Source organism: Molossus molossus, unplaced genomic scaffold (genome assembly GCF_014108415.1).
Source record: "Molossus molossus isolate mMolMol1 unplaced genomic scaffold, mMolMol1.p scaffold_m16_p_10, whole genome shotgun sequence".
Taxonomy (NCBI): Eukaryota; Metazoa; Chordata; class Mammalia; order Chiroptera; family Molossidae; genus Molossus; species Molossus molossus.
This window is the reverse complement of record NW_023425345.1, coordinates 49,515,972-49,528,397: the sequence shown is the minus strand read 5'-3', so window position 1 is coordinate 49,528,397 and position 12,426 is coordinate 49,515,972. Positions and strand designations below refer to the sequence as shown.

At 36.2% G+C, this 12,426-nt stretch overlaps 1 protein-coding gene across 3 annotated transcripts in view; it reads left to right on the top strand.

The window, feature by feature from the left end:
• SENP1 (SUMO specific peptidase 1) overlaps nucleotides 1-12,426 on the top strand; it is a 61,962-nt gene that overhangs the window by 16,063 nt on the left and 33,473 nt on the right. For all 3 annotated transcript variants that reach the window (XM_036252334.1, XM_036252335.1, XM_036252332.1), the window contains one exon: nucleotides 4,770-4,941. In XM_036252334.1, coding sequence (XP_036108227.1) covers nucleotides 4,770-4,941 — 172 coding nt within the window. The remainder of the gene's footprint in view (nucleotides 1-4,769; nucleotides 4,942-12,426) is intronic.

Below are 12,426 nucleotides of genomic sequence, written 5' to 3'. Positions count from 1 at the left end.
GAGAAGGAGGGAGAGAGGGGAGAAGAGAGAGAGAGAAACATCGATGTGAGAGAGACACATCGAGTAGCTGCCACCTACATAACCCCAACTGGGGCCGGGGACAAACTGCAACCGAGGTACATGCCCTTAGCAGGAACCGAACCCAGGACTCTCTGGGTTAGAGGGCCGACGCTCTAACCACTGAGCAAAACCAGCCAGGGCAGCTTCCCACTTCTTAATATTTTTAAAAATTAAGAATTCATTAATACATTCACATTATGAAAATTAAAACCTTACTGATAAAGCTAAAGACAGACCCATGACCACTACCCATAATCTTATTCTCCTCCCTTTGGTTGTTTCCTTCTAGACCTTTTACCTTTTCCTATGCTTATTTTTTTTTTTGGTACATGCCCCTAGTGGAAACTGAACCCAGGACTCTCTGGTCCACAGGCCAATGCTCCAACTGCTGAGCCAAACCAGCCAGGGCTCCTATGCTTATTTTTTCACTCTTACTTATATATAGCATAGTATATATGCTATGTTTACTAGGAAGTGTATAATATTATTTTGTCTTCATTAAGGATATTCTATATGCATCACTTGGCAGGTTACTTTTTTTACTCAACAATGGTGTACTGTTAAATTTTAAAGTAATATTATTACAAAAACAGTACATGTGCTTTTATAAAAAATTGTAAAATACGGATGAGCAAAAATAAAAACTAGAAGCCCCCTATTCCCACCACTCAGAAATCACCTTTGTAATATTTTAGTACCTGTCCTTCCAGATATTTTTCTCTGCATTTACACACATTTTCTTTTTACTCCTCACCCGAGGACATTTTATTATTTATCTTCAGATAGAGTGGGAGAGAGGGAGGGAGGGAGAGAGGGAAAGAGGGAGAGAGAGAGAGAGAGAGAGAAACATCAACGTGAGAGGGACACATCAGCTGGTTGCCTCCTGCACAACCCTGACCAGGGCCAGGGATGAACCGAGGTACGTGCCCTTGATTGGAATTGAACCCGTGACTCTTTGGTCCACGGGCTAACTCTCTAACCGCTGAGCCAAACCGGCCAGGGCTACACATATTTAAAAAAAAAAAAAAAAATGAGTTGATATTGTGTATACTCTTGTTGTCTGCTTTTCCAATCATCTCCTTTTTTCCATTTAATAAATTTTATCTTGTATTGTACCTAAGTTATATTTAAATTTTCCTACTTGACCCAAAAGTGTCATTTACAGCTAATGTGTTCAAACCAGGGTTCAATCTAAGATAACATCTGGTAGTTATTGCCCTTAAATCTCTTATAATCTAGAACAGCTTTATTTTTTTAAGGACATGACTGTTTTCTGCATAATGTTTCACTTTTTGGATTTGACAGATTTCTTCCTCATAGTATCTTTATTTTGTCCTCTAGTCTCCTTATTTTTTGTAAACTGGATTTTTGACTTGAATAAAAGGTGATGCTATCTTATTACACATTAGGACACCTACACTGTCTGGTTCTTCTTTCATAAGTGATGATGGATTGACCTTTAGATTGAGGAGATAACAGTCTGGTCCTTATTTGTACAGTTAGGTTTCTTTCCCCCTTGTGACTAGAATGTAATCTAAAAGATGGGTACTTTGGTATTATATGAAGGACCAGTTTCACACCACTCTAATAGTTACTAGTCTCAATTGATAATCCTTATCTGGTTATAATTTATTTTAAATTAAGGTATAATTGACATATTAGTTTCACGTGTACAACAGAATGATTCAATAATGAAATGATCACCACACTAAGTCTAGTTAATATCCACTACCATATATGATTACATACATTTTTTTTCTTGTGATGAGAACTTTTAAGATCTAATCTTAGCAGCTTTCAAATGTGCATTACAGGCCCAGCTGGAGTGGCTCAGTGGTTGAGTGTCGATCCATGCACCAAGAGGTCACTGGTTCGATTCCTGGTCAGGGCACATGCCCAGGTTGTGTGCCCAATTCCCAGTGGGGAGCATGCAGGAGGCGGCCATTAGATGTTCTCTCTCATCGATATTTCTATTTTTTTATCCCTCTTCCTTCCTCTCTCTCTCAAATCAATAAAGAAAAAAAAATAACAGATGTGCAATACAGTATTATTAACTGTATTCACTGTACATTACATCTTCATGATATTTATTTTATAACAGGAAGTTTGTACCTTTGGACCCCCTCTGAGCTTATAATACTTTTATTAGAGTTAATAAAATAATGCTTTTCTAATTTTAATCATTTTTTCCTACACTTATTGGTGCTCTGCTAAAGGAGAGCTTTTTCCTCATTAGCAGGATATATGACTAAATCTTTTTTATTACCAATTTTCAAAGTAAATAAATTTTTTAAATAGCCACTTCATGTGGTTCAAATTAATTTTTTTTCTTTATTTTAGTGTTATGGATTTAGGTGTGTTTCAATTTACTGTTGTCATTTTGTTTTAATCCTCACCTGAGGATATTTTTTTCATTGATTTTTAGACAGAGTGGGAGGAAAGGGGTGGGGGCAGGAGAGTGAGAGAGAAACATCAGTGTGAGAGAGACACATTGATTGGTGCCTCCCACAGGACCCCAGCTAGGGCCAGGGATCGAACCTGCAATCGAAGTATATGCCTTTGACCAGAAATTGAACCCGAGACTCTCTGGTCCATGGGCTGATGCTTTAACCACTGAGCCAAACTGGCCAGCACAATCATTTTAAAAATACATTCTCGAAACTTTAGCCAGTGGGAGCTTAAGCTTACTTCTCTGTCTGACCCAACCTTGTTAATTGTTGGTAGCATCCTTGCTTTCTGGCATTTCACGATGTCCTTGTACTGTTTCTTTAGAAAAAAATCATTTTTATTACAAACACAAATAACAGCACATTCTCTAGGAATCATAAATACAAAAGACATTGAGAGGAATTCATTATATCTTCACCAAACAAATTATATTGCCCTTGCCATCTTTTCCTAGCTGTATCCACCCATCCTAAGAAGATAAGCCTGTTTCTGAAATTCTGAGTTCTTGCTCCTTTTTCCACTCCAACACACATAGAAACCATTAGAGTTTGAAGAGTTAGAGTATATGTTCTTTTTATTTTCTTTAGACCTAGTCTGATTCATTTGGGCCCAGACCACTTGTACTGATTTAAAGAATTGATTTTATTGAATTCAGTTTAGTCAGCTATGTAGCTCTATTTTGCATTTTTAGCAAAAAAAAAAAAAAGAAAATTTATGTTGATTGCAAGTATCTCAAATTTGCTTGGTAATGGTAGGTGAGACAGGGCATGTAGAAAAAAATTTAAATCATTTACCTATCCTTAAAGATAAGACTGGGTGTGAATTAAAAAAAATTTTTTTCTACCAATTTTTCCCATTATTTGGTGTGCAAATGATATAAAGAAACCAAACAAAATTCTCCTTCAGAGGAGATAAGCAGTGAGGCCAGAGGAGAGTTGTCAGAGTGGTGAAGCCTAATAAGAAGCCTTCTGGTTGTTTTTGTTTGTTTGTTTGTTTTTTTGTTTCAAATAGATTTTTATTGATTATTTTAGAGAGAGAGGAAGGGAAAGAGAGATAGAAACATCGATGTGAGAGAGAAACATCAATCGGCTGTCTCCTGCTTGCCCCCTACTGAGGATTGAGCTCACAACCCAGGCATGTGCCCTGACAAGGAATTGAACCGGGACCTCTCAGTTCATGGGATGATGCTCAATCCATTGAGCCACACTGGCTGGGCCCTTCTGGTTGTTTTTAGTGAAGGATTGGAGCCCTGTGTTGGTGTTCTAGGAAATGTTAAAATTCAATTTAAAAACGTAGTTGAGCCCTGGCCGGTTGTTCAGTGTTTATTGTCAGTCTGTGGTCCATAGAGTCGCAGGTTCAGTTCCTAGTCAAGGACATGCATGTACCTTGGTTGTGGGTTTGATCGCCAGCCCCAGTCAGGATCGTGTAGGAGGCAGCCCATCCATGTGTCTCTGTCATGTTGATGTTTCTCTCTTTCATTCTCTCTCCCCTTTCCTTCCACTCTATCTAAAAAAATCAATGGAAAAATATCTCGGGTGAGGATTAAAAACAAAAATTATTAAAAAAAAACTTAGCCCGATCCGTGTGGCTCAGTGGTTGAGCGTCAGCCCATGCACCAAGAGGTCGCCGTTCAATTCCCAGTCAGGGCACATGCCCAGGTTGTGGGCCCGATCCCCAGTAGAGGGCATTCAGGAGGCGACCATTTGATGTTCTCTCTCATCGATGTTTCTCTCTCTCTCTCTCCCTCTCCCTTCCTCTTTCTCTAAAAAAAATCAATAACAGAAAAAAATTTTTTAAAAAACTTAGTTGAGAGGTTTCAGTTTTATCCATCTCTGCAAATTAAATCTTAAAATAATTCCCTCCAAAGGGCTTGGGGCAGGGGGCTATGGGAGTAAAAAGAAAGTGTATTGTGTATGTTAGCATACCTAGAACTCAGCTTTTCTGAAGAGGTCTAATATATGCTTTCTGTTACACCACCAGGTCTATAGTTCCTGACTAAAAGAACTTATAAATTGTGAAGCTAAGACATGTACTTTTAGGTGTTTGATAATTATATAATTTGGAAATCTAAGACCTCTTAAGTGGCAGAACCTGGTACAGCAACCCACGTATCATTGCTTGTATATTTCCCTTAAGTGGTACATCTCTCATTCTGCCTGTTAATTTTTTGTTTTTTGTTATTTCTTGAAAGTAAAAATAATCTCTGGATTAGATTTTTCTTACTGTACTGTTCTTATCTTTCCTTACAAACTTTTTTTTAGTGGATTATCAAACACTTTTATGGGAAAGTCAAACCATCACTGCCATGTGTCTGCATATGAAAAATCTTTTCCTATTAAATCTGTTCCAAGTCCATCTTGGAGTGGTTCATGTCGTCGAAACCTTTTGAGCCCCAAGAAAACGCAGAGGCGACATGTTAGTACAGCAGAAGAGGTAAGGAAAATCTGCAACAAAAGCTGCGGATAGAATCTTTCCCTACATTCAGCCATTTGTACCCTCCAATTTAGATGTTTTTTTAACCATTCCAGTTACTTAATCTTTTCTATGGTTTTTCTTTTTTACTCTTTTTGAGTTCTGTTATCTGTTCTAAAGAAATTAAAGAGATATTTTAGTGTAGTACTTTATTATTTTTCTTACCATCTTCTATTCCTGTTGGACAGTGTAGTCTTCTTTGTTGTCTGAATAGTTTCTCATACTTCAAACTATCTCTCCTCTCTCTTTTTTGACCCTTTCTAAACTCTTGTTTCATGTGGAAAAACTGTTAACCTTGCTGGATTTGATAAAATACCCACCCTTCTTACTAGAACAGTTTTTTCTCGATATAAAAGAAAAATCAGGATGCCAGCTAAATAGTTTATATCCTTTCATTATGAGTCAGATCTTTGAGATGATAGATTTTCCCCAAAGAAAGATGTTCTCTTGATGCTTGGGTTATATTTATTCAGTAAACCTAAAGGTACAAATAAATTCTATAACTATAATATAGCACATAATTTATATAATAGGAAATTTGCTTATACCTATTCAATTAAATATTTATTATGCATCTCATCAGCTTTGGACTGATTGCTGTGGAGATACAAATGAATAATAATGACCTTACATTTATATAGCATTAGCATTTCCAGTGTGCTTTCCACATGTATTCTTGTTTTAAATATTTTTAACCTTGTAATAAAGGTAGAAATGAGGTAATAGCTATGTTTTATAGATTTGGAAAGTAAAGGTCAGAGGTCATACAACTGTTAATTGGCCAGCCTGCAACCCAGGACTTCTGAAGGAGTCTAATCTGGTGTGCTTTCTGTTATACAACCTCGTAATGTGGTTCCTGCCCACTGGAGCTTACAGATTGTGGAGTCAAGAATAACTGTATAATTTGGTAATAAAGATCTCTTAGGTGGCAGGACTCAATTATTTGTGACTCAGTAAAAATGCTGTAGATTGTTTTGGTTTGAAGTTTGTATGGAATCTAAAATATTCAAGCAGAGGGTGGAAGTAGGAAAAAGGATAGACAAGAAACTGGCAGGAGTTGGTGATACGAGTTGAGCAACAGTTCAAAAGACTTATTTTTCACTGTACCTTTTGTACTATTGAATTTAGTAACATGTATGTATTACTTATTGCATACATAATTTTTTGTTTTTTAAGTTACTAGAGTTGGGGGGGTTATACTTTTGCTGGAGCCTTGGCAGCCTACAGGGTAAGAGAATCTCGTGGGGAAGGAGACAGCAATAGCATGGCAGCTGCATACAGGCCTTCCAACACTCCCCTGCCCTGTGTGGCTGCCCCTGCGATCACCAGGATCCTTCTGTGTTCATCTTAAGCCCACCCTTCACTCACGAGCCAACCAGTTCTTTGAACCACCCAGCCCCTTCTCCTTTTGCCTCCACTTCTAGCCTGAGGACTTGGGCTGGCCAGGCCATAGGCTGGGACAATGGAGGACATGAAGCTAGGGTTCCTTTTCCTTCTAGGGTTCCTTTTCCTTCTACAGTGTCAAGAAGATGCCAAGGATTGAACCTATCCTATGAAATAAGAGATAAAGGAAATTTTGTCTCACTTGTTTTTAGGTCTGTATTCTGCTATGAAAAGTGGTGGTACATGGAATAACCCATATAATATAAACAAGACAAAATATTGGACCAAACTTTATGAAATCAGTCTTTCAACAGATTATTTAGATATTTAGTCTTAGATATTACGGATAATCCAGATTAAAATATAATACTTTTTCCCTGGGACTATATAATTTATTGATCAGAGATTACACACTGGAGGAAAAGTTATTTTTTATGGAAATGTTAGGATCTCCAAGGGAGGTGCAGTTGCTTATGTATAGAAGGAAAATTATGTATTAATCTTACTGATGGATTTGTCCATCACCTTCTAGAATATGAAGCCATCTGTAAAATTAACGTGATAATGTTACCACTGTACTGTTTAGTCTCATAATAGGATTTGAAGAGGATGCATGAAAAATAATTTGGAAATATGCATGTGGTGGCTGACTCAAGGGCACCATTAAAAAACTGTATTATTCAGTAGGGTAACCACTAGCCACATGTGCTATTTAAATTAATGTTAATTAAATAATATACATATTTTGTTTCTCAGTCACACTAGCTACATTTTCAAGTATTCATTAGCCACGTATAGTTAGTGGCTACCATATTGGATACAGCAGATATAGAACATTTCCATTATCACAGAAGATTTGATTAGCACTGTTATACAGAATGTGAATTTCTCTTTAGGAAAGAGAAAATATTAGGGGACAGTAAGAATGTTAAATGTAATTACACAAGCAGTTTCTTTTCAATTATGTGTTGCTTCCAGACTTGTTTTTCTGCAACATATTGAGCAACATTTTAAGGTATTGGACTTTCTTTTTATATATATATATCCTTCTCCATCCTTTTCTTTTCTTTTCTTTTTTTCATTTTATTTTTGTTACAGATGTTTCTCTTACCCCATTGACACCCTCCTCCCCATCCCCCCCACCCTGTCCCTGGCTTTGTTGTCCATGTCCATTGGTTATGCGTACATGCATGTAAGTTCTGTGGTTTATCTCCTCCCTCCCCCAACCCCACCCTCTTCCGAGATTTGTCAGTCTGTACCCTACTTCCATGTCTCTGGTTCTACCCTATTCCGCAGACTGTTATGTTCATTATATTCCACAAATAAGTGAGATCATGTGGTATTTGTCTTTTGCTGCTTGGTTTGTTTCACTTAGGATAATACTTTCCAGGTCCCTCCGTGTCATCTCAAAGGATAAAAGATCTTTCTTTCTTACGGCTGCATAGTACTCCATTGTGTATATGTACCACAGTTTTTTTTTTTAATTTAATTTTTTAAATTTATTTTTCATTTTTGTTACAGATGTTTCTCCTTTTTTACCCCATTGACACCCTCCTCCCCATACCCCCACCCCATCCCCGGCTTTGTTGTCCATGTCCATTGGTTATGTGTACATGTATATAAGTTCTATGGTTTATCTCCTCCCTCCCCCCACCACCCTCTCTTCCAAGGGTTGTCAGTCTGTACCTTACTTCCACGTCTCTGGGTCTACCTTATTCCTCAGACCGTTATGTTCATTATATTCCACAAATAAGTGAGATCATGTGATATTTGTCTTTTTCTGCTTGGCTTGTTTCACTCAGGATAATACTTTCCAGGTCTCTCCGTGTCGTCTCAAGGATAAGAGATCTTTCTTTCTTACAGCTGCATAGTACTCCATTGTGTACATGTACCACAACTTTTTTATCCATTCATCTACTGATGGACACTTGGGCTATTTCCAGATCTTAGCTATTGTAAATAGTGCTGCTATGAACATGGGGGTACATTTATTCTTTCTGATTGGTGTTTCAGGCTTCTTAGGGTATATTCCTAGAAGTGGGATCACTGGGTCAAATGGAAGTTCAATTTTTAATTTTTTGAGGTAACACCATAGTGTTTTTCCATAGTGGCTGCACCAGTCTGCATTCCCACCAGCAATGTACAAGAGTCCCCTTTTCTCCACACCCTCGCCAACACTTGTTGTTTGATGATTTGTTGATGGCGGCCATTCTGTCAGGTGTGAGGTGATACCTCATTGTTGTTTTAATTTGCATCTCTCTGATGATTAGTGATGTTGAGCATTTCTTCATATGTCTCTTGGCCATTTTTATGTCCTGTTTGGAGAGGTGTCTATTCAGCTCCTCTGCCCATTTTTTAGTTGGGTTCTTTGTCTTCCTTTTGTTGAGTTGTATGAACACTCTATATATTTTGGAAATTAACCCCTTATCTGATATATCTTTGGCAATGATGCTTTCCCATACAGTGGATTGCCTTTCCATTTTGATGGTGGTTTCTTTTGCTATACAGGAGCTTTTTAGTTTGATGTAGTCCCATGTGTTCATTTTTTCCTTTGTTTCTGTTGCCTTAGGTGATGTATCAGTGAAAATTCTGTTGCGTATGATGTCCGAAATTTTGTTGCCTGCGTTTTCTTCTAGGATTTTTATGGATTCACGGGTCACATTTAAGTCTTTATCCATTTTGAGTTTATTTTTGTGTGTGGTGTAAGTTGATGGTCTCGTTTCATTTTTTTGCAAGTAGCTGTCCCAATTTTCCCAACGCCATTTAAGAGGCTGTCTTTACTTCATTTTATGCTCTTGCCTCCTTTGTCAAATATTAATTGAGCATAATGTCTTGGGTTCATTTCTGGATTCTCTGTTCTGTTCCACTGGTCTATATGCCTGTTCTTGTGCCAATACCAGGCAGTTTTGATTACAGTAGCTTTGTAGTATAACCTGATATCTGGTACTGTGATCCCACCTCCTTTGGGTATTGGACTTTCTTAATAGCTTCCACTGATGCTTTTATTTTTTTTATATATATACTTTATATAATAATTTTATAAACCAAGAATAATTTCAGAAAAACAGAAAATTGTTGAATTATATACCTTTTATACTTGGAATTTATATAGTATAAAGCTATTACCTTAAACAAAATAAAAATTGAGGGCACTTATAAAGTTATTTGGGTGATTTATAACAAAAGGACTTACTGGTTTTCTAAAATTTATTTTGTGTTTTCTGTTAAACTTTTATAATTTTACAATTAATTTTTGTCACTTTTTAGAAAAATAGAATTCAGCATCTTAATTACCCTTATACTGTTTAAACTTTACTTGGTTCTTTATAGGTTTAAAACATAGCAGCCAACTTTCTTTACTTTAACATATCATCCAGTTGTTGCTTTCTTTCCTTTTAATTTCCTAATTTTCTTTTCTTTGTTTCTTTTTTAATTCTCACCCGAGGACACTTTTCGATATTTTGTTCAGATAGAGTGGGAGGGGGAGAGAGAGAGAGAAACATCGATGTGAAAGGGACACATCGAGTGGCTGCCACCCGCACGACCCAACCAGGGCCGGGGACAAACTGCAACTGAGGTACGTGCCGTTAGCAGGAACCGAACCTGGGACTCTCTGGACCGCAGGCTGACGCTCTAACCGCTGAGCCAAACCAGCCAGGGCATAATTTTCTTACTCAAAAGAAAAAGGTTTAATAAATAATATGCAGAAAGAGATGTTTTCTTTTACTTTGTAGTATGAGATACTCCAAAAAAAAAGAATTGGGTTTGCAGTTTCAAGTGACTTACCTCTACATTTTCTTTTGGTAAAAGCCAGATGTTATATATGTTTTTTTGAGAGTTGCCTAGACTATCTTTTCTTTGTCTGAAATGAAATATAATATACTCAGTATTTTTTGTTTTAATGAAGCCCAAAAAAGAAAAGTACCTTACATCATTTTTTTTAAATAATAAATTCTTGTCACCTCCAAATTAACACAGAACAATGAAAAATTCTTAACCATTCTCCTGTAGTTTCTTTTTTAAATCATAAATTAGTTTAAACTGAAAATATGAGGAGGCTTGAAGAGAGACCTCAGTTAAGTATTTGGCATATGGAACTTTTATCCCTTTTATTTTATATTGTCTAATGACTGTGAGGTTGTGTAGGCTCAGACAGAAGCTTTTCTTTGAAGATATGTTTATTGGGGAAAATGATTTGTGGGGGACTTCCATGTGTGTTAAATTGATTTTTAAAAAGCAGTCTTTTTACATTGAATTAATCTAGATTTGTCATAATTTGTGTTACTTGCGTTACTTAATGGCACCTTGGTTCTTCATGTTTTATTTATAAATATGAAAATGTATTCAAAGAAAACATTTTGCTATGTGATGTGAGGGAGGAAGGAAGTGCTTTTAATTTTTTACAGTTGAAGTCTCTAGGGTACCACAAACAAAGGTCCTTTCTGTCTTACTCTTCTCAGTGTTCTTTTGAGGTTTTTATATGATGAAATAATTTCTTTACATTCTCTTTGTATGCAAAGTAACCTGTTACAACAGTTTGGTGGGACAGTAGAAATGAACTAAAATGTCTGGTTAATTAAGAGTTATCATCTCTTACAATCTACAGACTGTCTGTCTACTTAAAGAATCTTTGTAAGAGCAAGTTTAAATTTTAATAAAGAGGCATTTCTTTTCATTGTGGATTTTAAATTAGTTTCTCAAATACTAATTGGTCATTGATATTAGTTCATACCTGTTAATAGTGTTTTCTAACCATTATAATTCTTGTGTTGTCACTGAAATGCCTGCCCAATACTGTAGACAGTTGCATCACAGATACTAGAAAAGAGAACTGTCATTATCGTGAATACAATATTAATGCCTAAGTGATAAAATAATGGAGTTTATTTTCTTCATAGAGAAGATTACAAATTCGTTCTTTTTCTCTTGTGTCTATTTTTTCATCAAATGGCCTCAACTAGTTCTACCTTGTCTTACCACTCAACTATTCAGTCAAGTTTAAGGATAGCTCTTTCTCTTTAGGAATTATCTTGCTTCACAGTTCTAAGTATATCTTGTTAGATTGGTAACATTATACTAACATTATACTAACAATGTAATTGGAATTTTTATTTAGCAAAAAAGGATTTAAGAAGAAAATATTTAGTATGTAACTTTGCGTAGATCTTTGCTTAGTTCAAATTCCTTTAGTGATCATTTGTAGCTGAATAAAATGCTTATACAACATTGAAATGGCAGAGTGCAAGATGCTGCTAGCCCGGGCACAAAGTATTATAATTATTTTTTGAAGCTTGGTGGTTGTATTAAACTGTATATAAGATTTAAAGGGAAATAAAAGTATTGGGCACGTATTATTTAGTGAGTATAGCTTATTGCTTTGGGGGATTTGTATAGGCTAGATCCTTTACCATGGTTACAAATCCTTATGTAATCTTGTTTTCTGCTAAGTGACGTCATTTCTTACTACTCTTGATTCACACTGACCGTACTGTTCCTTGAACACATCAAAGCACATTCCTGTCTCAGGGCTTTTGAATTTACTGTTCCTTTGTCTGGAATACTCTTATAAATTTCTTTGACTGACTTCTTCCCTTGATTTAGGTTTCTCTTGAAATATCACCATTTAAGAGAAGTCTTACCTGTTCCTAGTGTTACCCCTCCATCATTTTCTATTATTCTGTTATCTTTAATTTTGTTAATACTTCCTGACTAGTTTCTTTGTTTTGTTTTTCAATCCTTTAACTGTAATGTAAGCCCCACAAGGGCAGGAACTTTATTGTATTCAGTGCAGTATCTCTAGAGACTGGAGCGTAGTCAGTATTTAAGTCAGTAAATGAATGAATGAATATTATGGAGATTGTGCTTTCCCCTAAGTTCAGTATTGGGAGTTAAGAAAAAAAATATGTGTTGGAGATGAAAACCATCCCTGAAAAATACACTCTTAAAAATAATAGAATAGAGAACTATTAGCAAAATACCACCACTCAAATCTTGACTGTTCAGATTACTTCCTTGTGATTTTTTTAGCAGGTATCAAGAATCAAGGGTTTTGTTGGAATCTTA